Raw genomic sequence first — 23,044 nt, 5'->3', positions numbered from 1 at the left:
TAAAGAATAATATGCCTCGCGTCTTCCACATTCATTCATTGCAAAAGATACTCCTTTCTGTTTCGCTCATCAATGTCAGGTTTCGACGGAAATCATGTGTTCACCGTCTCGGTCCACGACCCACCAGCCGTTGCGTCTCCTGACTCTCCATCCCAAACCGAGAAACTCTTGTTAGAGTTTTTGTTGCAATATCGCGTCGGAGGCGAATTCATCTACAGGTCAGTTTTATTATTTACTGGATGTCTGACAGTTATTAAATAAGCTTACAGAGACCAGCTTCGTGCAAACTTGCTCCTTAAGCAATACCAGCTGGAGGTCGATCTTCGTCACGTTGGTCTGTATAATGATGAGCTAGCGCATGCAATTCAGGATAGACCGGCAGATATCTTGCCGCTGGTGATTACAATTCCCGTGTTCTTGCACCCGAAGCTCAGAGCACGTACAGTTTGAGAACGCGGCTACTAAAGCGGCTCGTACTATCCTATTCCCGCTAGCTGGTGGCTCTGATGAACGCGCAGAGGCTGCTCTCCAATCAATCCCCAGAGTCCACATCACCATCAAATCTGGCCTCCAGATGCAACGTGTTCGCGACTTGACTGCAAATACGATGAACAAGCTGGTCCGTATACCGGGAATTGTTATTTCCGCCTCTGTCCTTTCCTCGCGAGCAACAAAGCTTCATCTTCAATGTCGTGCTTGCCGGTCCACAAAAGTTATTTACCCCGCTGGCGGCCTTGGCGGAATAGGCAATGGCTCGGATCGTGGCCTACCAAGAGTCTGTGATGCACCAGAGCTGGAGAACCAGAAGAAGGATTGTCCACTGGACCCCTACATCATCGTTCACTCAAAGTCGGCCTTTGTTGACCAGCAGACTCTGAAACTGCAAGAGGCGCCAGATATGGTTCCAGTCGGTGAACTTCCACGACACATGCTCCTCTCTGCAGACCGATACCTAACGGGCAAGGTCGTACCTGGCTCACGAATAGTCGCGACTGGAATTTATTCTACTTTCAATTCGGCAAAGAACGTGAGTATCATCTCAATCTCCCTCGGATACACATACCAAATTATCACAGAAATCTGCCGGCCCTGCTGCACTTCGACAACCTTATCTTCGCCTTATTCACATCGAAATGTCTTCGCCGACTGCCGGCGGGGGCGCCTCAAATCCTTTTGGAGTGCAATTCACTCCTGAAGAGGAGGAAGAATTTGGCGAAATGGCACGCAGCGATGGTTTCTATGAAACTTTTGCTAAGAGTGTTGGTCCAAGTATTTATGGCAGCCTTGGTTCGTTGCGAACTCCGAAATGGCTTTTTAATCTGTGCTCATTGCCTTCGCAGACATCAAGAAGGCGATTACATGTCTGCTTTTCGGTGGCTCTAAGAAGGTCTTACCAGACGGTATGCGGTTGAGAGGCGATATCAATGTTCTTTTGCTCGGAGATCCAGGGACAGCAAAGAGTCAACTGCTCAAGTTTGTCGAGAAGGTATGCAAAGGCACCAATCCCGCGTTGTACGCCCTCTCATTGCATCCCGCAGGTTGCACCGATCGCCGTGTACACCTCTGGAAAGGGTTCTAGCGCAGCTGGATTAACAGCTGTCGTCCAGCGTGATGCAGTCTCTGTAAGTGTCAATTTCCTTGCAGAAATTCTTGCTCTTTGTCTTAACTTTCCGCATCACAGCGCGAGTTCTATCTCGAGGGTGGTGCCATGGTTCTCGCGGATACTGGGGTTGTCTGTATAGACGAATTTGACAAAATGCGCGATGAAGATCGGGTTGCCATTCATGAAGCTATGGAGCAGCAAACCATTTCGATAGCGAAGGCTGGTATCACGACGGTGCTCAACTCGCGGACAAGTGTCCTTGCAGCAGCAAATCCAGTTTGGGGACGATATGACGAGGGTCGGAGCCCCGGCGAGGTATTCTGCTTCACCAGGGGGTTTTCCAGTTTGCTGACATGGTATCCAGAACATCGACTTTCAAACAACCATTTTGTCACGTTTTGATATGATTTTCATTGTCAAAGACGAGCACAACGAACAGCGAGATCGTGTCAGTGTCCATTTCCTTAATCCTAAATCTTTACTCACGACCAAAATATCTAGATGATTGCCAAGCACGTCATGAACATCCACATGAACCGGCCGAATCAGAGTACGGACGACAATGGAGAAGCTGTTGGCGAAATTGATATCGACAAAATGAAGCGGTATATCTCGTATTGCAAGAGGTTTGAAGTATCCCCTATTCCTGAAAGGCAAGCTGATTATGTGGTCTTCAGCAAATGCGCACCGCGGTTATCTCCAGATGCTCAAGAAATGCTTAGCAGTCATTTCGTCAGTCTTCGGAAGCAGGTTCAGCAAGTGGAACGCGACAACGACGAAAGGAGTTCAATTCCGATAACAGTTCGGTTGGTATCCACCGCCAGATCCACTGCTGTCGAGATTGACACCTTTTACAGCCAACTAGAAGCCATCATCCGAATATCGGAATCGCTTGCCAAGATGACATTATCACCTACTGTTCAGAATCATCATGTCGAGGAAGCCATCCGGCTTTTCAAGTTCTCAACAATGGACGCTGTCTCGGCTGGTTCCGTCGATGGCATGTCTCGTGGCGAGCTGAATGACGAGATGTCACGGATAGAGAAGGAATTGCGAAGACGTCTTCCCGTGGGCTGGAGCACGAGCTATCAAAGTTTAGTAAGGGAATTTGTGACGCAGCAGGGCTACTCGAATCACGCACTGGAACGGACACTCTTCATCCTTGAGAAGAGGGAAGTGATACGATTTTCTGGTCAGGTGAGCATTCTATGTCGGACCACGAAAATGAGGTGATAACCCATGTCCATTGCAGAAAAAGGTCGTGCATCGGTAAGTTATTTATTCTAATGTCAGGGCACGACTTGAATGTTGCTACAGGGTCGGTGTTTGACGTATTGTACGAACGATGTTATCCATTTGTTGTTTGCTTTGAATGTCTGTAGATAAATAGTCTCCCCCAGTCAGACCTATCGAAGGTATTATGTAGATATGTGGATGCAACATTTTTGTCCTTAGTCGTGTCTGTTTATTCCTCCTGTGCTTGATAGAGGTACTCGTGGACGCATTGATGTCGCCCGCCTAGCTCAATCGGATAGAGCGTCAGACTCTTATGACTAGGCGATCTGAAGGCTGCGAGTTCGACCCTCGCGGTGGGCTAATGTTTTGCATGTTTTGCTTCTCTTCATTTCTAATGATATCTCGACCTTCCTTTTAACTAGTACTTCCTTGTTGGATTGCTACAGGAGCTATGTCAGCATTGATGCGCATGCACTAGTCTCTGTCTGAGGATGTGGAAAGCGTTTTGTCGACGACCAGGCGAAAGTCAGAGATCTATACTTTCTCCATTTCGCTTTCTGCAAGGCCTAGTAAGGTCTTCCTCGCAACTGCAAACACCTCCCTTCTGGATTGCACTCACTCAAAAATGACCCCACTCACAAACGCAAAAGTCCCAAAGAGCACAAAGATGCATTCAAAAGTCGTCCGTATCATCCATTTCGTTTCCATCATTCCCCAGCGGCACTCACCCAGTCATGCGCAGGTTATAATTGGGTCAGGTCCTGCAGGACACACCGCCGCTGTATACCTTGCGCGCGCGAACATCAACCCTGTCCTCTTTGAGGGCTTTATGGCAAACGGTTTCGCTGCCGGTGGCCAGCTTACCACGACCACAGATGGTACGTACATGCATCCCGCTCTTATCTTCAGCGCATCTCATCTATTACCGCAGTCGAGAACTACCCCGGTTTCCCATCTGGCATCCTTGGTCCAGAGCTCATGGATAAGTTCCGTGAGCAGTCCATTCGCTTCGGAACGCAGATCATCACAGAAACCGTTTCCAAGATCGATCTCTCTGCACGCCCCTTCCGTTATTGGCGGGAGGGTGAGGAACACGATGAACCAGAAACTGCTGATACTATCATTATCGCGACTGGTGCGAGCGCGAAGAGGTTAGGACTCAAGGGCGAGGTCACATACTGGCAAAGCGGCATCAGCGCATGCGCAGTTTGCGATGGTGCCGTCCCTATCTTCAGGAATCAACCGCTAGCTGTTATCGGTGGTGGTGATTCTGCAGCAGAAGAAGCCACCTGTAAGATGTTTTGATTATCTTCTTCTATGAGACCAAAAATCAAACACCAGACTCTGGCAGATCTGACAAAATACGGCTCCCACGTCTACGTCCTCGTCCGCCGTAGCGAACTCCGCGCCTCTAAAATCATGGCCAAGCGCCTCATGAATCACCCCAAGATTGTACGTCTCCCTCTATTCTTATACCCCCTTACCACTTACTACCTCTCATACGCTTCCACAGACAGTCCTTTGGAACACCGTCGCAACCGAATGCCAAGGCGACGGCGACCTCCTCAAAAACCTCCGCATTAAAAACGTAACGACAGGCGAAGAGCGCGATCTACCCGTGCGCGGACTCTTCTATGCAATCGGACATGAACCAGCCACGTCCCTCGTGCGCTCGCAGCTGCAAACGGACCCCGATGGGTATATCATCACTGTCCCTGGAACGACGCAGACGAGCGTTAAGGGCGTGTTTGCTGCCGGTGATGTGCAGGATAAGAGGTATAGACAGGCTATCACTAGTGCAGGGAGTGGGTGCATGGCTGCGCTTGAGGCGGAGAGGCTCATTACTGAGGAGGAGGAGGGTGTAGAGGATTAGAAAATCAGTAAGATTTAGATGCGTATACCGCTGCAATGATTTTCGCCACAGTGAAATTATCCACCATCCAGGCATGTTTGACATGTACGTCGGAAGCGCCGACTGCTTCAGCATCAACCTTGCTTGTCGTTTGCTGTCAATATTTGCTGATCTTTGGCTGCCCGCAGGGGCATCATGGTATAGGCCAAAGCTCGAATTTGAATTTGAATAAGCCCTCCGATTAGAAAAGTCGTGCAATATAACTAGTCTCAGTCTGCCAGCTGTGAAGCTTGATCTTGAAGTCTGAAATGGAGGACAGAACTGCAAAAGTGAATTGGAACGGCTAGCACTACTAGTAGTCTAGTAGTAGTACTAGAAGTATTGATTACTTGAGTAAAACATTAGCCCACCGCGAGGGTCGAACTCGCAGCCTTCAGATTACCGCCTTGCACAAACTCGTACAATTCGTAAAAGTCTGACGCTCTATCCGATTGAGCTAGGCGGGCCTTACAATGAGCCACCAAGAATATTTGAATGTGTAGCGGAAAGTGTTCAAGCAATGCAAGCCAGATGCACGTGATGAAGTTGACATTGTCACGGGACGCCGGGAACAAGCGCGTCTTGAAAGCTTGACTGTTGAGTCGCGAGACGAACATTGTCCATTGCAAATTTGCGTAGCCACTCGTCAGTTTCAAACATCTTACCGCTGGCCTATGGCCATGACAGGCTAACCCCGTTATCTGTTTTTGCCGCTTAGTACTTAGAATTAATGATTAGCCGGCTCAGGTCCAGAGTTAATATCAGATAGCGAGGAAGAGAGACTCAGGTGCGTGACCTTCTCGCAAAAACCACTCTTTGATGTTCAACAACTTGCACATTTATGATGTATAGAAAGTGTCAATCTGTCTCACTTGAAGTCATTGAAATATCCTCGGACGATGATGACAACTCGTAAGACTCTATGGCAGAGATGATAGTACATATTCACGTGTTCTTACTTTAAATGACTATCCAGGCTCACCAAAGATGGGTGAGTGATATCTTGCACACTATGATTCCAGATGCTTGATGAAGATACAGCACTCGGCAGGGTCAGAATACTGTTGTCAACACAAGCTCATTTCGTGGACCGTCGGAAATCATCGAATTGACAGATAGTGATACCCATGATACATCCTCCGAATTTCCGGACAAATTAACTGATCTCGTCAAGAGCCCTGCAAAAATGCCGAGGAAACCTGTGGCTCAGCGCCCGAAAGATTTCCTGTCACTTTATGCTGACGACAGCGATGCAGACGATGGTTCCATTCTCATTCTGTGAGGCCATACCCGCTAGTGCTAATTTCGGGCTCAACATTAACCGGACAGAAACGAGCCTCGAAGTGCACGCAAACTCATTCGTCGTGCTCAGATATCCACTGTCAACGAAACCATTCCTTCCTTCCCGATTACTCGCTGTGACGATGAGTCATTTCACTCGCATTTCTCTGGAGAGGATAAGAGGCAGTTTAGCACTCCTCGGAAAATCTCGGGCAGCATAACGCCACGAATAAATAAGCCATCCCCTAGGATCCCCACGCGGGGAAAAGCAGAGGAGCAAGCATGTCGCGAGAAATATGCTGCACAGCTCTTCGAAGAGCTTAATAGTACGATATTCAATAACGGTCTTCCCCGAGAAACGAAGTTGAATTGGAACAAGCGCCTCTTAACCACCGCGGGAAGGGCCAAGTGGCACAGGTATCCAGTCGTTATGCTACATCTCTTACTATGCTTATCTTGATGGCAGGTCTAGGGATGGTGCTCAGACGACAGAGATTGAGCTGGCTGCCAAGATTTTGGATTGTGATGGTAGAGAGGTCTTTGTTTCTGCTCTACCATACCCCTGATTGTGTGCTCTTAGAACGGATACGAAATACTTTGTCGCATGAGATGTGTCATCTGGCATGCTGGATCATCAATGAGAACCCGAAAGAAGGTCATGGCCAAGCTTTCAAAGCCTGGTCGGTGTCCCGCATCCTTTCATTGTCACTTATTGTTCATCTAATACCTTACTAGGGCCAACAAAGTGATGATCAAGCGTCCAGAGATCGAAATCACGGTAGGCAACCACGAGTGCAAAGTGACTTTTTTCTGACGGCCACAATCCCAGACAAGGCACAACTATGAGATTTCATACCCATTTGAATGGAGTAAGTATGAGGTTCAGCTTTAACCAAGCGCCACTTTGATAATTTTATGAAGAATGCGAAAAGTGTTCAAAAGTGTAAGTCAAGTTTTGGTCCAGCACTAACATCCAATGTCTGATGGTCTGGCACTAGATATGGGCGATATAGCAAATCCATCAGACCAGATGAATGCGGTGAGCTGCTCTCAAATGTACTTCCATAGGTTCATTGAATCTGTCCTAGTTTGTGGCGTTTGTAAGGTCGGAAAACTCATCCCCCTCTTCGTGCAAAGAGCACCCAGGACCCCTAAGGTCTGCAAGATGGCAAAGGCTCTGCCTCAAGGTGAGGTCTGTCTCAGTACTGGATATTGTTGGATTCACGGAGTTCCTCTAGGTTCCCCTCGTCCTGTCGCGGCTCTGGAGGAAACCAGGCAAACACCGGCTGACAGCACGGTGTATGTCATATCATCAGAGGATGAGGTGGATATATTGATCGGTGTCATCCACGATATGACCTTGCACGATGGCGAAACTCCACTACAAGCTATGTAGTCCGTCATTTAGCCCATGGTGATCTACCCATCGATTTATTGGACTGGTGACCAGATGAATACTTTAGTGACTGTAAGGATAGACTAAAAATACAAAACCGATTTGCTACAACAGGACCTTGAAACACACCCATCTACGAATATCAGAGATTTACTCGTCCAATCTTCACAGGTAGCCGCGTGCCGAATTCAAATTGATCGTACACGTAGGGCCGCGTCAGAATCGCGTTAAAATTTTGTATATCTGTAGCAGGCTCGAAAACAAAATGAGGGATGAGAGACGCCAGGAATATCTTGGTTTCCAACATCGAGAACTTCCAGCCTGGACAAGCATGTGGACCGAATGAGAACGTCATCAAGTTCGCGATTCCTGGATGAGAGGGAGCTCGTGCAGGGTGAGGCAGAGAAGACCAACGATCAGGGCTGCAAGGTTGTCAGCAAAGCAGCCCAACGAGGAAAGATATACTTACTTAAATATTCTTGCATCCTCGCCCCAGATGTCAGTGCTAAAATTCAAAGCCTCGATGGGAATGTGCACGTAAGAGCCTTTGCGGATATGGATGGTCTCGCCCGGTTGAATGATCGTGCCATTACGAAGAACTATGGGTGAAGATATCGGGATATTGTCATCGCGAGTAGCAACTCGCATTGTACCATGGACGGGAGGACACAGACGCAGTGTCTCACGGACTACTGCGTCGAGGAAAGGAAGCCCATCAATGGCTTCTGCGTGTGTCGATGCAGAATAGCCTGACACCGATGAAGAATTGGATGCGCAAGGAGATATCGAGTTTAAGTCAGAGCGTAGGCGACCTTGGACATCAGGGTGGAGGGAAAGGAGGTGGATGCACCAGGACATAGTAAGAGATGTAGAGTCAGAGCCGGCGAAAAGGAGCGTCGAGAGTTGGGATAGAATATCTGCGTCAGAGAGTCGCCCAGAAACATCCGCCGACAGGTTTGATTTGACTACAAGTGAAATGTTAGATCCAATTAACAAAGAGTGGCGTGAGCACTGACTGAGTAGACTGAGAATGTCTTTTTCTTTGATCTCGCTCGAACTCGCTTTTTCAGCAAGAATGGCGCACTTCTTGCTTTGGATGAGCTGTTGACCAGCTTTGCTGATTACGCGTTGACTTTCATCTGTGATGCGCGTGGCTTCATTAGGCTGCGACGAAGACAATGTATTAGTTTAAGTGTCTGCCAAACTGATGATCACTGACAAATATCTTCTGGATCATCGGGAAATAAAGCTGGACAAGTTCTCGTAATTTGGGACCCTTGTCAGCGATCCTGAAAATATTTCTGTATGCCAAGTAGACTTCTTCTGATTCACACTGGAGAGCATGAAAGTGGTAGTCAAAGCCTGCCAAACCTATCACGTCGAATGTTGCACGGGAGAACCAGTGGGCGACGTCGATTACCGCCTCGGCAAAAGAAGGAGAAGGAGAATAGGGTGGTGCAGGAAGAGGAGGGAATTTTGCATCCTCGACTAATGTGGGAGAAGACGCAAGACTCTCCAATTTGTCCCGTAATTCTTCAGCTTTCTGGAAGAATATGGGAGCCATGGCTTTAATTGATTGAGTTGAGAAGGCTGGTGCAATCAGCTTCCTCTGCGAGAAACCATATGAATATTTTTTTCTTCAGAAATTAAATGCAGTCCTCACTAAAGCTTTGTGCTCGGCACCTTCCATGGTAAAAACACCTGGTATTCACCCACTTAGAACATTCACGTCTCCAGAAAGAATCGAATCAGCGTACCGCGCCCAAAAAGGTTCGTCAGTAATGTTCGCGTTTGCCATGGTTTCTCATAGATCGGTGAGTTGAGGATATGCGACATAACGCAAAAGTCGACGGAGAGGAGACGAAAGTCATGCTAATAGTTTTAAGGAGGACGAGTCGGGAATAGATTGCAAGTACTCACCCTACCGAACCCATGAAATCTGAATGTCTTCCCGAATGACTTGACCCACTTCTCATGCGTATTTGGAGATACGCTGGGGCTGAAATGAAGGCATTGCAATCAACCTCACAACCGACCTCGAATTAGATATACACTTACTCCATGACCTCACGAAAGTGGTTCTGCAGCGGAGAACCGTCGGGTCCCTGAATCTTCTTGAGCGGGTCAAACATAGGTGCTACGACCATCATGTTAATCAACCACAGGAATCCTCTTGCTACCAAAATCAAGAGGATTACAATACATGCTTTTAGCAAGCTGAGTGAGAGAGTGGACGCGATGGAGGTGAACATCACGGTCGGGGGTAGGCTGGGACTTCCTCAGGGAAGACGATTTGCCAGATGGGTGCTCTTATGGACGCTGTATGTGTTTATACGATTCCATGGCGCTTATTATAAGCTTGCGCCGTCGCCGTCCTAAGGAGTAGCTTCAAACGAACATCCCTTTTGGGACAGCGAGCGCCTATGATGCACAGTGACACGGGCACTAACTTAAGTCCGGTACCTCAAGGCATATCTTTTTTCAAGAAAGCTTGTCGCTACGGTAGCATTGTTCCTTCCAGAGACTCGATTACAATGTTATTTGTATTATTGCAGGTTCTTCCAGCCAACCATGACTGTCAAGTTGTTGTCGGTTCGAGTCACCCTTCGAAGTTCCAGTTGACGGTAATTGAGGGTGTATGTTGTCTTTTGGTTGTCTTGTTGACTCGACCGTCTCCAGTTACCAGGTTAGCATGGCACAATATCTAATGGAAGGCAACAACCACAACATAATTTGTTTCATCTTGTATCATACTATCATGATAAAAAATCATGCGAATCATACTGAGTTCCAAATTGTTCGACTGGGTCACAGGTCCTCCAGGCCTGGTTCTGGGAACGAATTTGGACCATACCGTGAGGTGTTCCAAAGTGGGTGCACGAATAAAGTAGATCGGAAGCATGAGCATGGAAGACTTTGTATTTATGGCTCGAGAAAATGTAATACATATGTACCGTCGTATGGACCGCGAAGCGTAAAATGAGGGGGTGTCTGAATCTAGATCGTGAACAATCATTACGATGTCTATCGTGCAGTCATGAAGAATAAACACCGTTAAAGTAGGGTGAAAGAAAAGATAAGGCGGGGGGTGTATATTTCAGATACCACAAGACACAAAAACCCCATAAAATGACAGCATCAAAAAACATAAGGTTTATTACCAGCCGTCGACGCCTACCCACTCCTCGTCCTTCACATCTAGCCAATGATGATCAACCATATCGCGAACCTCCTTGCGTTCCCTTTGATCGACTGCAAGCATAGGCTCAAGGAAGGGGCATAAATCGTCCGCTTCCGAGGTAGAGAAAAGGTATTTCTCTGTCATGACACGATTTAAAGGCCACGGCCTCAACGTTTTGATGTAACGAAGTGCCCCTGAAGGCAACGTGAGTCCTTTGCTTGAATTGCTATTTCCAACTTGACTTGCCTGCGTGATCAAATATTTCACGACTATATCTTCCTCCCATCTTCGCGTCTAGCGGGAAATCACCTAGTAATTCAATTATCTGCGCCATGTGGTCATCGTCCTTTGTGAACATATCGCCTTGTCCGTGAGGGTCAAACAGATATTCCGCGGTCAACAACTCGAAAACGACACAAGCAACGCTCCAAACGTCAGCTCTTGTGCCCCAGTCGCGTCGTCCAAGGATAGCCTCCGGAGCGCGATACTGTCGTGTCTGAATATCCTCTGTAAAATGCTGCTTAGAAGGTGTCGCATTGCCTAGATCGGCAATCTTAATAGAGAGCGGCGCAGAAAGCGGCGTGGATAGTGGTCCTGGAGCGGGCACCCCTGAAGAAGGAGATGACGGAGTTCGGTCGAGAGACGGCGCGGAGGACTCATGCGGAGCAGTCTGGGTAAGAAGCGACGGCCCGGTAGTGACGTGGTGGATCTCTGGAGAACCGTGCGATTGGATGAGGGGAGAAGTAGATACGTATTGCTCGGATGACATGTCACTTTCCGTATTTAGAGGCAATGTGAACTTGGCATCTGGCGAAGCACTCATGAGTGTAAGCGAGGCCATTTTCGTCAGGATAGGTACGTCTGCACTTCCCACCGAGGTAGGGGGCGTACTAACAGCGCTGTTAGAAATCGCTGGCGTGGATAGCATGGAGGAGGTGGTAGACGAAGTGGATGGGCTACTGGAAGGTATTATTGGTGGGTCATGAAGGATGGCAGTAGAATCCGCTCTAGCGGACTTCCTAAGCAGCTGGCTGACGGGTGCGCCACCGATCGGAGTTGTCCCGGAAGATTGGAAGTTATGGCTACTCGCGTTAGCGCTGATACTTCCAGATCTCGACGATGGACTTGATAATGGCTGTGAATCAAATATTTGCACGCGTCTCTCGTGTGCAGGTGCATGTCGATAAGGAATGGTCAAGCCAGAACGGGACTTGGTGGGCTGAGGAACGCCTACATGATACGACGTTGGCTTTGGCGAAATAGACAATTCGGCATGAATACGAGCTTCAACATCTGGTATGGAAATGACTAATGGAGTATCTCGTCAGTGGGGTGGACATGAATCCAGAGACAATTATACACTTACGGATGTTCTCAGGTTTAATGTCAGTGTGAACGAGATCGCATTCATCATGAAGATATTGAAGGCCGAGAAGCACTTGCTTCGCGATGACCTTGACGACAGGTTTTGGAACACCCTTCTTCTTGTTGCGTTGAATTAATGCGAGAAGCGTCTCTCCGAGGGGCTCGAATACCATGCACACATGAGTGTCCTGGGGAGCGTGATGATTGAAAAGAATCAAGGAACGAAACAACATGTTGTCGACCAGGATGGTGCGGATTTGCAGCAGCTACCTGAGACAAGAGTTTGATTTCATCGCGTGCAGTCTCAGCATAACGCGAAGCAGACTTGACCACTTTGAGAGCGGAGAAGCGGTTCTCGCTAGGAAAAGATACTTCATGAGAACATACGTGTGTTTGCAGAACTGGAATACCTACTGAGTATCCTTGATGAGCCAGACAGTTGAAAAATGGCCCCAACTTGTCGAATGAACAATAATTGTATGGTAAATGAGACGATGACTTACCCTAGCTTGCGTGCTACTATGTACCGACCGTCTTTGAATGTGTCATCGATCTTAATGACCATATACCCGCCAGCGTTGTAGTCAGCTGGTGATTCTTCATCCTTGGGTTCCTGGTCTTGGACCGGGACGATCTTTGGAGTGGACGATGTAAGGACGTACTGATATTTAGCGCATGGTTGATGCGGTGCCATGTACTTTGTGAAGAGACAGTTTACGCGACTTACTCGGGTGTCGGAATGCTCGGAACAGTGTGTGACGATATTGTCACGCGATGACATGACATGGATATGTCAACGTTGTAACCTTAATTTCACCCACGTGCAGGAACCCGGTTACATAAGTATCGGTAAACCTTAATACACCGATATCCAAAATTAGACATGACGAGAGCTGACAATATTTGGCAATCCACGCAACGGCACGCTGGCTCAGTGACTGTGCCAGTCTTATATATTTCACTCCTGGGCGGCTCCGACCCCCATCTGAAAACATTTCAGGGTATGCTGTAAAAGCTCACCAAATGACCGTTAATATCTCCAGGAAATTCGTCGGTTCCGTCGCAGACGAGTGGCAATTGTATAGGTATTTTACTGTTTACACTGGAAGTCGTTAAGTTAGAACTCACTTCCATTCAGTGACCGTTCTACGGACTACACTATTGGATCTCCCATCGGTTTCGGAGCATCATCTGTGGTATATGCCGCTGTCTATAACCCTCCCCTACCAGGACATCCTATGCCATGCGCGTTGAAAGTTCTTGACTTGGACGTGCTGCCCCCTCATTCGCTGTCTTTGTTACAGCGGGAGACACAACTCATGTCCCTGACAAAGCACCCAAATGTGCTACGTGTACGCGGCAGCTGGGTGGATGGCCACAAGCTATATATCGCCGCCCGCCTCATGAACAAGGGTAGCGCCGCCGACGTAATGCATTACGGCTGGCCTGGCGGATTGGAGGAAGAAGTTGTTAAATGCATTCTCAAGCAAGCCCTAGAAGGCCTCAAGTTAGTCCATCTCATGCCCTCCTCTCTCGTACTACAATTACCACATTTGCACAGCTACTTGCATATCAACGGATTTATTCATCGTGACATAAAAGCTGCCAATCTTCTTATCGACGACGACGGCACAGTTTTGCTTGGCGACCTTGGAGTAGCCGCATCCCTCACAGATGATGCTGATATGTCCAGTAGATCTTACAATGACGCCGGCAATCGTATTATCAACTTTGACCCTGTGTCTGCTGCTAACAGCTCCTGTCCAGCATTTCCATTTGAGCGCCCTAGTATGGGGAAACGAAAATCGTTTGTCGGGACCGTGCGTGCCGCAGCTTATCTCAGATCCCTGCATGTTCTAACATGGACATATTCATATTTGATCAATGCAGCCTTGTTGGATGGCGCCTGAGCTCATTCAGGGTCATCGTTACGATTCAAAGGCTGACATCTGGTCATTTGCAATAACTGCTATTGAGCTTACTCAGGGTCGTCCTCCACGATCGAGAGAAAGTGCTCATGATGTCCTTCTGCAAACGTATGTTTCATATATCCGTTTTGATCACATTCCTACCCTTAAGCCCTTTCCAGCGTTCAGGGTAAACCACCGAAACTTGATTCGGTAGGAGGTGTCCACCAGTATTCACGTGCCTTCAAGGACGTAGTCGATGCTTGTCTGGTAAAAGACCCCTCTAAACGGTATTTTTTTTCCAACACCTCTCTACTTTATATCTGACATCTCCTTGACAGTCCAACGGCTGCAAAGTTGCTTCTCACCCCCATTTTTCAAGTCTTCCAAAAAGAGATCCTATCTGGTTAGCACAATATTGGACGGCCTCCCACCCCTTACAATGCGACAAGAACGTCGCAGACATCATCCAAGCACAATTACTCATTCAACAATGGAATCATGGGACTTCAACTCTACAGAGACAAATCTATCTGTGCCAATCCCTTTGGAATTCAAAACGAGATAGTTCAAGTGGTGCGTCCAGAAGGGGAAGTCTTGATGTTGGATCAGACGGCTACCACCAGTTGGCTCGCCTTGACTCAGCACACTCAAGATTCCGAGCTTTCACACGGTGTCAAAGAGACACCGTCAATCATGCCTACTTCAGACTCGACGTCCATCAGCATCCAGGGTCCTGATCTTGAGAAGACGGCGTTTCTCCTTCCAGGATCGCAAGCCCACGCTGGATACGGAGAATTCCGATCTCTAAGTTTGGATTCGTCATATCCTGCATCACCACCTGCGTATGTGCCTAAGCTCTTGCCACGTTCCTTACCAGCTCCCATCCCCATTCCAAAGCGAGCGTCATCCAACTCTCGTAATTCATCTTTCTCGAATTCCAGAGACAGCGCGGCCTCTACCCCCACCTTTATCCCATCATCGGGTTCTCCGAAACTTTGGCAGCGTTTAACCCGCGCTACTTCTCGCAATGCCCTAGGCCAAGAGCCACCTGCCAAAGAGAAGACAATGAGCGGGTTATCACGCATACTCAACAAACGGAACTCCGCTTCCTTAGCTCGACGCCCTACCCCATAACTTGGCCATCGTCAAGGCCACACTATCTATGCTATCACACGAGATATTGAGTTTGTCTACACCTAGTCTAGTCCATATCCATCATTACATTACTGTACTGTCTACTGGATATTGTCACGTATACCTGAAACGTCTCAGCTATAATTGTCTCGCAAATCTTGATAAGACGCAACTGCAAGCTGACTTCTAGTAATGTCTATGACTCCATTACAGGGCAGTATAAACAGTATATGATCAATCTCATCCAACAATGAGCTTTCCATCGACTTCATTGAAGTCGTAAGGAGGAATCTCTAAATTAAGCTTGCAAGGTAGTGTTAGTATGACCTCAGTAGACAGAAGAAAAATCCCTACCGGAGCAGGTCCCTTCCGGGCACGGCCAGCTGCAAATTGAACTCTGTTAGTGATGCACAAGTGAAGAAATCACGGTGGCATACAAATATCGTAGTGAGAACCATGACATGGACAGAACCTAGATAACGAGACTGTCAGAAGAGTCGATTAATGAAAGGAAAATGACACACCATCCTCCGTAGTCACCTGACTCGCCAATCGGGACACAACCTAAGTGTGTGCAAACGCCAAGCATAACAAGCCATTCGGGCTTCTTCACTCGGTCCTCATCCCTTTGAGGGTCCCTGAGTGCCTTCAAATCGACAGTCCGTGCCTCTTCTATCTCATCGGGGGTCCTGTGACGGATGAACACAGGTTTTCCGCGCCATTTGATTATGACATTCTTGCCCTCTGGAATGCTGGCAAGTTCTACTTCGGTCTTCGCGAGAGCGAGGACGTCAGCCGATGCAGCCATGGTCTCCAGGAAGCCAGTAATAGTGGACTGGGCGACAGAAGCGGAGAGGACGCCAAGGGAGCCGACCATGAAGTACGACATGGCGCGGTTGGTGGTCTCATCTTTCGGGCGGTAGGGGGTGAAGTCGGGCACTTGAGGAGCATCTTTCACTGCAACGGACGTGTGAATGAGCCGCTGGTAGAGATGGGTTGTGGGCGGAGGAGCTAAATGCAAGAGACGCGTTTTGGTCGGCGTTAGTGTTAAGAAAGTAAGTCGAAGCAAGGTGAAAAATTATTACTTACCAACGAAAGTCTTGGAAACTAGACCGAATGAAGGACTCGCGACTGTTCCGGTCAAGCGAGTGGGGACATCAGCACCGGGACCTGTTGCACCATGACTATGGCCGTCCGAAGGTGCTCGTGCCGCGAGGTTGAGACGTGGCGCGCTCGGGATTCCATTTGGGAGCGCGCGCACGGTCGGGGCGAGGTTTATAGATTTCCTGACGGCATAGGAAGCCATGTCAGACGATGCTGGCGGTGGTTACAAGTAACTAGTAACTGTTCGAGCGGAGTATTTTTCTAACAGTCGGACGTTTACGGTCAGTCTTGCCAGTCCTAGTAAATTTTCGCACGGTCCCACCGATTCCGAGTTCCTCGTTCGCAACTTCGCTTCAGGTGCGACAAAGCAAATCTAACAACCTCCACTAAGGTTGGCGGCAAGGGCACCCTGCATGTCAGATCGGCGTTGCGCTGGGCCCTTGGCCTTCGGGACTCGACCGGGTCATTGAAACTTGAAGAAGGCCACGAAATCCTTCCGAGAGCCTTGAGGCATCGAGATTCATTACTACAAGAAGACCTACCGATTCAACCAACCCGAATTAAATGGACGCGGGTCAACCAAATCATCTTGGACGAGTTCGACCTTTGACAGGTGCGGCTGTCCGAGACGCCTCTGGGACCTGCAAGCGGTAGTATCTAGAAATAAACGATACACCCCCGGACCACTGAAGCCCATGTACATGGGATGAATACAACATGAAATGTACCTGCTTTCACGTATCTCGACCCGGTCTTCGATTCTAGACACTTGATATCATTAGTCCAGCTCTTATTCACGAAGTCAAAATTCATGAGTATCTCGAAGGCATTTATTTTCGCTGTTAACTCGAGGCTGCCGATCACCCTTTGGAATTGCGTGAATACATCCTTCAGATCTGAAGATGGGATTAACTGGTATGATAATAAGCAGCGTCCTCATTGGCCCTGAGATGTCTCTGATAAGTATAGTTTTGGGGTGACCAGTGAAAGACATCATACAGAACGCAACCGCCACCAAGCCAGTGGTTATTCAGGGTTACAAGGCGTAGTAGATATGCTCATTTATTTCATCTTATGAATAATCGTGTGGTCGAGTCGTAGCTTCAGAACAAGTAGAGTGCAAAATCTGTTACTGGAGTAAGATGATCATCCTGCATTATCCAAGAATCAAAGCTCATGCAACACGAGATACATGCATTTGCAGTTTGTCAGTGCTCCTTCTACATACTGGAGTACAGTAATCGGGTAAATATGAACGAATATGAACAAAGTATACGTAGAACATAAGTGAGACTTAAATAAACACCAGAGTAAAACATACAAGACGATCAAGCCTCGGCTGATATGACACCACTCCTCATTCTCACAACTCACAACAGAGGAAGAATGCACCCACATCCATTTCGCTGACCTCCTCCGAGGGGTCGATATGCATTGGGTGAGCGGGTTGCTCGACAGACACAGTAACAGGGTCTGGAAGTTGGCGAGGAGGGTCTCGAGAATGGAGGAGATGGAAGTGATCTGGGAGAACGAAGGTGCGACTCGGGCCGGAGATGCAGAAGACTCTTCAGCGTCACATACAGGGGTCTCCTTGGCTTCTCCTTTCCCTTCCTATGAGGATGTAGTTCCCTCTTCATCGACGTTGACCTGCATCGAGCTAGAAATCTCCGCGGCGGTGGATGGTACGGGAATGTGTTCGATAGGACCTTCGGTCGAAGTGACTGCAGAGAGACAGTCAAGGATCGACTGGAGCGTATCGCGCACTTCAAACTGGTACTCTGTCATAACACGGTTCTCTGTCACAACACAGTCTTCAATCATGTCCCTGAGCAAAGGCTCATCCTGAACAAGGACCTGGGAGGTGGAAGTTGGAAGCTGGGGAGAGAATGTGGTAAGTCAGATGAAATAGATTTACTGGACGGGTGAGAACATACAGGAGTATCAGGCAGTTCGAAAGGCTGAAAGGCGCTGAGGCATGGCTCCTCATCTGGAGGTAGAAATCCGCTGAGGTAGGTTTCAGCTTCTTCGAGGAATTTCTCAGCATCTGCACGGCGGCGGGCAAAAGCTTGCTCCTCCTCGAAGTGAGCGTTTAAAGCGACAAGATACTGCCACTCTCGGATCCTGAACCACTGCATTTCAGCTGTCTGGTGGGCCGTGTGGTTGGCCCGCTGCATTTTAGCGTGCTCGAGGGCCATAATGTAGCCAATATTTTTCTCATCCTGTGGTCTACAGGTACGCAAGACGCACATCATGCGCTGCTGGTCGGGAAGTTCGTTGTACTCGTGAGCAAGGAGAGCAATTGGGTTAGGCTGATTCACAGGCTGCTGCTGGTAACGCAGAGCCCGTGCACGCTCACGTTGCTCCGCGAGATGTTTGGTAGCAAGAGCAGGGACAACGAATGAGATTCCGGGGCGGTAGCGGGGATAGTAGTCGGGAGAGTAGGGACTCGTGGAGACAGGTGTAGTGAAGAACATTGTGATGTGAATGGAGTAAGGATGAGTTGATGGCAGATGTCATGTTAAGCACCGATTTATGTCTGGATGATGTGGACTTGTGGATTGCGGATGAATGACGAACCGCTTTGTGAGCAGACGCGTCCACTAGATTCGACAAAGCGCGATCACGATTTTCATAATAGTCACATTATTGTCACAATGCGATGAGCAAGCAACCGTTCGCTCATGCCACGGTTGGTTCTTGAACAAAGGGCATGACTCCATCAGGCGCGGCTGGACGGTTTAAGACTATAAACATCCTACTGTGAATGGTGGATGAGCTAAATGTAACATAATGTTTTATTTACTTCCTTATGGTAAACACCACCAATGCCGGAGTTGTGCCCACTTGCCGGAAGAAATTATTGTAAAGCGCGCCCTGGAGGTACACCGGGCACGATTCGGTGATGTTTTAGTGTGCCGTCAGACAGTCATTTTGGGTCTGTAATGTACCATCACAATTATCGACACTGCAATCAGAAGGCTCGAGTTCGGAAAGTGCAGAAGGATGATGAAGCCTCCAGCAAATGTCGCATTCGAAGAAATAGAACTGATTGGTAGGCGGGGTGCCACTCGGAGCAAAAGCTACTAGGCCCAGATATTTAATAGTGTTTGTTTATTGAGTTGTACGGAGGAGGGGTTTGTTGCCATCGAGACCATGGTATATAGATGCATAGGCACGAACGAATGCAGCGGCTGAGGACCGTCAACCTGAGAAGAAAGTTATGATCAAGTGGAAGTCTACAGACCTTCTGCTGTACTTCTGCAGCACAAGAAGCTTCGAGTCGTTCAACATCGACGCGTTGATGCCGAGCAGCAGTTTGGGTTCCCAGTGGGAGCCTTCGTCCGCTACAATGCGCACTGTGTCGATACTTAAAGTTCTCGCATGAGCCTATCAGACGTATGATTGCCAACTCTCCAGGCATCCGAACATGATGTATCAGCAGACGATGTCATCGATCCGATGCATTATGCATTAATGGTTGTGTCGAACACAAGTCGAACGCAAACTAACCGCCAGTTCGGTCGGTGGCTGTGCGGCTGTGGTCGTTCTTATTTTAAACACAAATCCCCTGCAGTTAGTCACCTGACTCACCTCTCCTAGTGGACCCTGCTCCGATAACCAAACACGCTGCTAAAGTATCTAACCAGGCATGCTGGGTCACTCATAGCGACGCGCGAGAGGTATGACGCGTTTTTCTTCACATAAATTTGATTAATCTAACTGCACCATTACTAACCAATACCAGTCATCTTTAAGTTGGTACACCCGCCGAGCATCCATCTCCGCCATCTACCTCGCCGCCGAACTTCACCAACTGACTTCCCCAAATACAGAACCAGCATTCTTGTATTCGCTCCTCGAGAGTGCTGTGCATGCGGGAAAGGCTGGACGAGACTGCTTGTTTGCGAGTTTATGCTTGGAAGAGCTGGAGAGGGATTGTGAGGTGTTCTGGGGTGTTGGTTTGATTCTGAGGTGTGTGGTTTTGGAGTGTCGTTCATGTGAGATATCGATGCTGCACAGCCATATAGTGCATTCCCTAACTACTACATCCCTGAAGTCAACGCATGACGTGAATGTTGTTTCTAAGCAGGTATAAGTAAGGACCGCAAGTTCAAGTTGTGTCTAGTCCCCGCCACCAATTCTCACAGTATCCTCCCAAACACCAACTGCATGCTGAATCGAGTCTAGGACGTTTTAGCCTCTGGTTTAGTGGTTTTCAACACGATCATACTTACTACTCTTACCAAAGTTGTCATATTTTTCACATTCCGGTGACGATATTATAGCCCGATGACCGGGCAGAAGAGAGGGAAGAGGTGCATATGAGGCAACTGGCGGAGGACTTGACAGGAGGAAAGCGGTACATTGAGTTAAACATTGAGCGCTGATCACCGTCGCATCACGTATCGAGTGCAGTACAATTAAAGTGCTGGATGATTAGTACATGTCTGGCGCGCACAACGCCATCGTCATATAAGTACGTCCACGTTCACCGAGTTCTGCGCTCCCTCACACATATCCTCGAATAGTATGACCCTCATCTCAGATGATCCTAGTTGGTGGCCGCTCATCAATGCGAATCGCATTGGTAGCTATTTTGTAGGTTCGTGGAGAGCCAGTCAGATGGTGGAGGTCACTGATGTGGTTGATCTAACCTTGGCTGCGATTCAGTTATTGCCTCTGCTGGGGTGAGCAAGATACTTGATATTACAGAATCCCCCTGATATCCTTACGGTATTTTTAGCACTGACATTCAGCCAAGAGGTAGGTTGATGCCAATGTCAGTGGTGCAGCCATCTCGCTAAGAATGGTTTTATAGGTCGAATTGGTCTGGGTGAGTGGAGTCCACTTCAGAAGAACGTGAAACACAATTAACACCCTGCAGAAGCAACGGTGGATCCCTCGTGACCTTTCTATACCTGAGTGTATGTAGCTCGTGTGTTAAGAGTGGTGGGCAAATTTGGCTGACTTAACATTAGGTACGCTATCTTGGAATAATATATGCTGTGTAAGTTTGGACAACCACGTAAGCGGCGTGCTAATCAGCCATCTCTCGCAATTAGCATCAGCATTCTAGGTATGTTCCCTCGTACGCACAACGTCTGCTTCTTCTGACCGGTGACATACAGTATTCGTTCAGTCGATCTCGGTGACAGATACAGTGAGTATTCTGCACCGATATCTCCATTCTCATTCAATCAACTGCGCTCCCATGTAGGGGTGAGTGAGATTTTTGACCAGCTTGTTGGTTCAAGAGAATGACTGCTACAGCTGTGAGTTCGTTCGGAGTGTGTGACTCTTCGGGCTGGTCACTAACCGTATTTGCCAGGCCGTATCATGTTCGTCACGCTTAACTGGATGAGTATGGTCGTATTTGTAATACTGGGCGGTGAGTGCAATACCTCAGTGATATTGACTTGACTAAAACATGGCACAAGTCATCATGATCACTCGGTTACATGCCATGTATTCACAATCCAGAACGATGCTCGTATTTCTCGTTGCCATATTCTTGGCTGTCAATATCGCTGGCGGAGTGATCACTGCAATATCGATGAGTGATGTTCCAGCGGGTAAGCTTCCATCGTGAATGAAAAACTTAGGTGCACCAAGCTCATCGATGAATTTCAGAGGAGCTGATTCTCTCTGGCACTTATCAGTGCACTGCTGACTATGAGGGAAATTACCTCATTCTAAATTCATTGACTTGGATACTCCCCGCTGTATGGGAGGTCCTCGCACTGTGTCTCGCAGTCTGGATTGCTCTAAAACACTTCCTATGAACTGCAAAGACCATCAACAGGATGGTTAATCGAGGACTGTTACACGGTATTGATGAAAACTCACGTGGTTTGCTTTGCGAGGTGAGCCTATAATATAAAAGTGGCTCTTTTTTATTGCTGAAGTTTCGCATATGCTACTTAGCTTTGTTGCTGTTTCTTGCTTCAACCTTGTTTATTTATCTCCGACAATCTCAGCAGTATGCCGTTCTATCATTGACCTCTGTGTACGACCACGGTTCACCATTTCTACAGGACACGTATGCATTAAAGACTCAAATTTATATTGGTTTTCTTCAAATTTCCTTGCTCATGCAGAGGTTTATAATGGGACCACGGCTTATCCTTAACCTTCGGGAATTTCATGCTAAGCCCGTGGCCGACTCTAATGCAGGAACCGGCATGACGTCGATTGCTTTCCAGGAGCGCGTGCATGTGTCAACTGGCAGTTGTGTATAACGCGAGGAGGGATATGCTGGGGAGAAAGCGAACGCTGTGGCAGAGTTGGCGAGGGTCTCGGTAGTGAAAGGCGATTCGGAGAGATATAAGGTCACGGAGTTCCTCGTCTGCTTCAACTTGATTGGTGTGACCAAGCATATTGTAATGACTACGTCCAATGAGGTCATACATCAAGACATAACACGACTGAGTCGTGGAAGGCTACCTATGCGGCGACGCCCTCGAACATTGGGGTTGAGAAGACCTCCAACTCCACCGGCCCTGAATTGAACGATGCCGATCGACCAAATCATCTTGAACGAGTTCGACCTTTGACAGGCGCAGATGTCTGAGCCGCCTCCGGAACCTGCAAGCAGTAGGATCTAGACGCCGTGACGCCCATAGGATGAGTTCAACACGAGATGCATTAGCTGGATTGGCTGCTTTCGTGTATCTTGGTCTAATCTTCGATTCCAGGCACTTTATACTCGAGCCATCCATTCATCCAGCTCTCCTTTCCCGTTTCTAGCTCTCTATGTCGATGAATCTCAGCAACGATTCTTTAACTCGAGGCTGTCAAACCCTTTGGAATTGCGCGAGTACAGTCTTCAGATCCGAAATGGCTATGGGGTTAACTGGTGTCGTCGGAAGTGATATGCCAGGATTGGCGCCCTCAAGGCTTTGAGATGCTCCTCGACCTGAGTTTGGTGGCACCGCTAGGAGTG

At 48.2% G+C, this 23,044-nt stretch overlaps 10 protein-coding genes and 2 non-coding genes across 12 annotated transcripts; 7 read left to right on the top strand and 5 right to left on the bottom strand.

The window, feature by feature from the left end:
• Positions 1–50: 50 nt before the first annotated feature.
• DFJ58DRAFT_767984 (MCM-domain-containing protein) lies at positions 51–3,061 on the top strand. Its single transcript, XM_041388900.1, has 13 exons — positions 51–218; positions 270–396; positions 446–1,027; positions 1,077–1,287; positions 1,341–1,486; positions 1,539–1,622; positions 1,682–1,918; positions 1,968–2,051; positions 2,105–2,229; positions 2,281–2,409; positions 2,461–2,800; positions 2,856–2,872; positions 2,921–3,061. The coding sequence occupies exons 1-13, from the start codon at positions 73–75 to the stop codon at positions 2,931–2,933; spliced, it is 2,241 nt and encodes a 746-aa protein (XP_041248075.1). The 5' UTR covers positions 51–72; the 3' UTR covers positions 2,934–3,061.
• A 54-nt stretch (positions 3,062–3,115) lies between these two features.
• On the top strand, positions 3,116–3,199 carry DFJ58DRAFT_t45. Its single transcript has one exon. It is a non-coding gene; the product is annotated as a tRNA-Lys (tRNA).
• Positions 3,200–3,464: 265 nt separating this feature from the next.
• On the top strand, positions 3,465–4,794 carry DFJ58DRAFT_698192 (uncharacterized protein; the record flags this gene model as incomplete). The annotated part of the gene is made up of 5 exons (XM_041383523.1): positions 3,465–3,521; positions 3,582–3,717; positions 3,771–4,130; positions 4,191–4,291; positions 4,353–4,794. 5 exons carry the CDS (start codon positions 3,465–3,467, stop codon positions 4,710–4,712), a joined length of 1,014 nt encoding a protein of 337 aa, XP_041248074.1. The 3' UTR covers positions 4,713–4,794.
• Positions 4,795–5,094: 300 nt separating this feature from the next.
• Positions 5,095–5,197, bottom strand: DFJ58DRAFT_t43. The gene has a single exon. It is a non-coding gene; the product is annotated as a tRNA-Lys (tRNA).
• A 446-nt stretch (positions 5,198–5,643) lies between these two features.
• DFJ58DRAFT_113652 (SprT-like family-domain-containing protein) lies at positions 5,644–7,847 on the top strand. The gene is made up of 11 exons (XM_041378686.1): positions 5,644–5,721; positions 5,772–6,008; positions 6,060–6,428; positions 6,478–6,539; positions 6,592–6,691; positions 6,747–6,789; positions 6,841–6,880; positions 6,933–6,954; positions 7,010–7,050; positions 7,100–7,198; positions 7,250–7,847. Exons 2-11 carry the CDS (start codon positions 5,917–5,919, stop codon positions 7,405–7,407), a joined length of 1,026 nt encoding a protein of 341 aa, XP_041248073.1. The 5' UTR covers positions 5,644–5,721; positions 5,772–5,916; the 3' UTR covers positions 7,408–7,847.
• DFJ58DRAFT_113648 (cytochrome P450) lies at positions 7,479–9,776 on the bottom strand. Its single transcript, XM_041378685.1, has 8 exons — positions 9,466–9,776; positions 9,328–9,406; positions 9,165–9,279; positions 9,071–9,108; positions 8,627–9,016; positions 8,424–8,571; positions 7,877–8,372; positions 7,479–7,829 (listed from the first exon to the last, which is right to left on the bottom strand). Exons 1-8 carry the CDS (start codon positions 9,657–9,659, stop codon positions 7,550–7,552), a joined length of 1,740 nt encoding a protein of 579 aa, XP_041248072.1. The 5' UTR covers positions 9,660–9,776; the 3' UTR covers positions 7,479–7,549.
• Positions 9,777–10,307: 531 nt separating this feature from the next.
• Positions 10,308–12,695, bottom strand: DFJ58DRAFT_767974 (kinase-like protein). The gene is made up of 6 exons (XM_041388899.1): positions 12,457–12,695; positions 12,368–12,409; positions 12,182–12,311; positions 11,955–12,141; positions 10,835–11,896; positions 10,308–10,782 (listed from the first exon to the last, which is right to left on the bottom strand). The coding sequence occupies exons 1-6, from the start codon at positions 12,645–12,647 to the stop codon at positions 10,565–10,567; spliced, it is 1,830 nt and encodes a 609-aa protein (XP_041248071.1). The 5' UTR covers positions 12,648–12,695; the 3' UTR covers positions 10,308–10,564.
• A 196-nt stretch (positions 12,696–12,891) lies between these two features.
• DFJ58DRAFT_113593 (kinase-like domain-containing protein) lies at positions 12,892–14,391 on the top strand. The gene is made up of 6 exons (XM_041378684.1): positions 12,892–13,038; positions 13,092–13,460; positions 13,515–13,773; positions 13,844–13,989; positions 14,043–14,150; positions 14,202–14,391. Exons 1-6 carry the CDS (start codon positions 12,977–12,979, stop codon positions 14,269–14,271), a joined length of 1,014 nt encoding a protein of 337 aa, XP_041248070.1. The 5' UTR covers positions 12,892–12,976; the 3' UTR covers positions 14,272–14,391.
• Positions 14,362–14,997, top strand: DFJ58DRAFT_723689 (uncharacterized protein; the record flags this gene model as incomplete). The annotated part of the gene is made up of 1 exon (XM_041385041.1): positions 14,362–14,997. The coding sequence occupies one exon, from the start codon at positions 14,362–14,364 to the stop codon at positions 14,995–14,997; it is 636 nt and encodes a 211-aa protein (XP_041248069.1).
• Positions 14,998–15,117: 120 nt separating this feature from the next.
• Positions 15,118–16,501, bottom strand: DFJ58DRAFT_113565 (Rieske [2Fe-2S] iron-sulfur domain-containing protein). Its single transcript, XM_041378683.1, has 5 exons — positions 16,424–16,501; positions 16,087–16,362; positions 15,522–16,008; positions 15,435–15,469; positions 15,118–15,380 (listed from the first exon to the last, which is right to left on the bottom strand). The coding sequence occupies exons 2-5, from the start codon at positions 16,301–16,303 to the stop codon at positions 15,238–15,240; spliced, it is 882 nt and encodes a 293-aa protein (XP_041248068.1). The 5' UTR covers positions 16,304–16,362; positions 16,424–16,501; the 3' UTR covers positions 15,118–15,237.
• A 1,104-nt stretch (positions 16,502–17,605) lies between these two features.
• DFJ58DRAFT_113551 (uncharacterized protein) lies at positions 17,606–18,967 on the bottom strand. The gene is made up of 2 exons (XM_041378682.1): positions 18,036–18,967; positions 17,606–17,976 (listed from the first exon to the last, which is right to left on the bottom strand). Exons 1-2 carry the CDS (start codon positions 18,573–18,575, stop codon positions 17,713–17,715), a joined length of 804 nt encoding a protein of 267 aa, XP_041248067.1. The 5' UTR covers positions 18,576–18,967; the 3' UTR covers positions 17,606–17,712.
• A 354-nt stretch (positions 18,968–19,321) lies between these two features.
• On the top strand, positions 19,322–20,169 carry DFJ58DRAFT_838045 (uncharacterized protein; the record flags this gene model as incomplete). The annotated part of the gene is made up of 5 exons (XM_041392432.1): positions 19,322–19,474; positions 19,519–19,621; positions 19,702–19,781; positions 19,847–20,073; positions 20,130–20,169. The coding sequence occupies 5 exons, from the start codon at positions 19,322–19,324 to the stop codon at positions 20,167–20,169; spliced, it is 603 nt and encodes a 200-aa protein (XP_041248066.1).
• Between the last annotated feature and the right edge of the window lie 2,875 nt (positions 20,170–23,044).

This window comes from Suillus subalutaceus (assembly GCF_016647625.1).
Source record: "Suillus subalutaceus strain FC151 chromosome Unknown DFJ58scaffold_15, whole genome shotgun sequence".
Taxonomy (NCBI): Eukaryota; Fungi; Basidiomycota; class Agaricomycetes; order Boletales; family Suillaceae; genus Suillus; species Suillus subalutaceus.
The sequence above is the reverse complement of the archived record's forward strand: the minus strand, read 5'-3'. Positions and strand labels throughout refer to the sequence as shown.

Coding starts and splice junctions, on each gene's coding strand:
- DFJ58DRAFT_767984 (XM_041388900.1), top strand. CDS start 73: ATGTCAGGTTTCGACGGAAATCATGTGTTCACCGTCTCGGTCCACGAC. Junction 1,028..1,076: donor CTTTCAATTCGGCAAAGAAC/GTGAGTATCATC, acceptor AAATTATCACAG/AAATCTGCCGGCCCTGCTGC. Junction 1,487..1,538: donor TGCTCAAGTTTGTCGAGAAG/GTATGCAAAGGC, acceptor TGCATCCCGCAG/GTTGCACCGATCGCCGTGTA.
- DFJ58DRAFT_113652 (XM_041378686.1), top strand. CDS start 5,917: ATGCCGAGGAAACCTGTGGCTCAGCGCCCGAAAGATTTCCTGTCACTT. Junction 6,540..6,591: donor CAAGATTTTGGATTGTGATG/GTAGAGAGGTCT, acceptor GTGTGCTCTTAG/AACGGATACGAAATACTTTG. Junction 6,955..7,009: donor TGCGAAAAGTGTTCAAAAGT/GTAAGTCAAGTT, acceptor GTCTGGCACTAG/ATATGGGCGATATAGCAAAT.
- DFJ58DRAFT_113648 (XM_041378685.1), bottom strand. CDS start 9,659: ATGTTCACCTCCATCGCGTCCACTCTCTCACTCAGCTTGCTAAAAGCA. Junction 9,280..9,327: donor GATTTCATGGGTTCGGTAGG/GTGAGTACTTGC, acceptor TAAAACTATTAG/CATGACTTTCGTCTCCTCTC. Junction 8,373..8,423: donor AGACATTCTCAGTCTACTCA/GTCAGTGCTCAC, acceptor TTTCACTTGTAG/TCAAATCAAACCTGTCGGCG.
- DFJ58DRAFT_767974 (XM_041388899.1), bottom strand. CDS start 12,647: ATGGCACCGCATCAACCATGCGCTAAATATCAGTACGTCCTTACATCG. Junction 12,142..12,181: donor ATCCTGGTCGACAACATGTT/GTTTCGTTCCTT, acceptor CACGCTCCCCAG/GACACTCATGTGTGCATGGT. Junction 10,783..10,834: donor TGAAATATTTGATCACGCAG/GCAAGTCAAGTT, acceptor CGTTGCCTTCAG/GGGCACTTCGTTACATCAAA.
- DFJ58DRAFT_113593 (XM_041378684.1), top strand. CDS start 12,977: ATGACCGTTAATATCTCCAGGAAATTCGTCGGTTCCGTCGCAGACGAG. Junction 13,461..13,514: donor CAAGCCCTAGAAGGCCTCAA/GTTAGTCCATCT, acceptor ACATTTGCACAG/CTACTTGCATATCAACGGAT. Junction 13,774..13,843: donor GAAAATCGTTTGTCGGGACC/GTGCGTGCCGCA, acceptor TGATCAATGCAG/CCTTGTTGGATGGCGCCTGA.
- DFJ58DRAFT_113565 (XM_041378683.1), bottom strand. CDS start 16,303: ATGGCTTCCTATGCCGTCAGGAAATCTATAAACCTCGCCCCGACCGTG. Junction 16,009..16,086: donor AGTTTCCAAGACTTTCGTTG/GTAAGTAATAAT, acceptor TCTTGCATTTAG/CTCCTCCGCCCACAACCCAT. Junction 15,470..15,521: donor TCAGGTGACTACGGAGGATG/GTGTGTCATTTT, acceptor CTCGTTATCTAG/GTTCTGTCCATGTCATGGTT.
- DFJ58DRAFT_113551 (XM_041378682.1), bottom strand. CDS start 18,575: ATGTTCTTCACTACACCTGTCTCCACGAGTCCCTACTCTCCCGACTAC. Junction 17,977..18,035: donor TCGAACTGCCTGATACTCCT/GTATGTTCTCAC, acceptor TTCTCTCCCCAG/CTTCCAACTTCCACCTCCCA.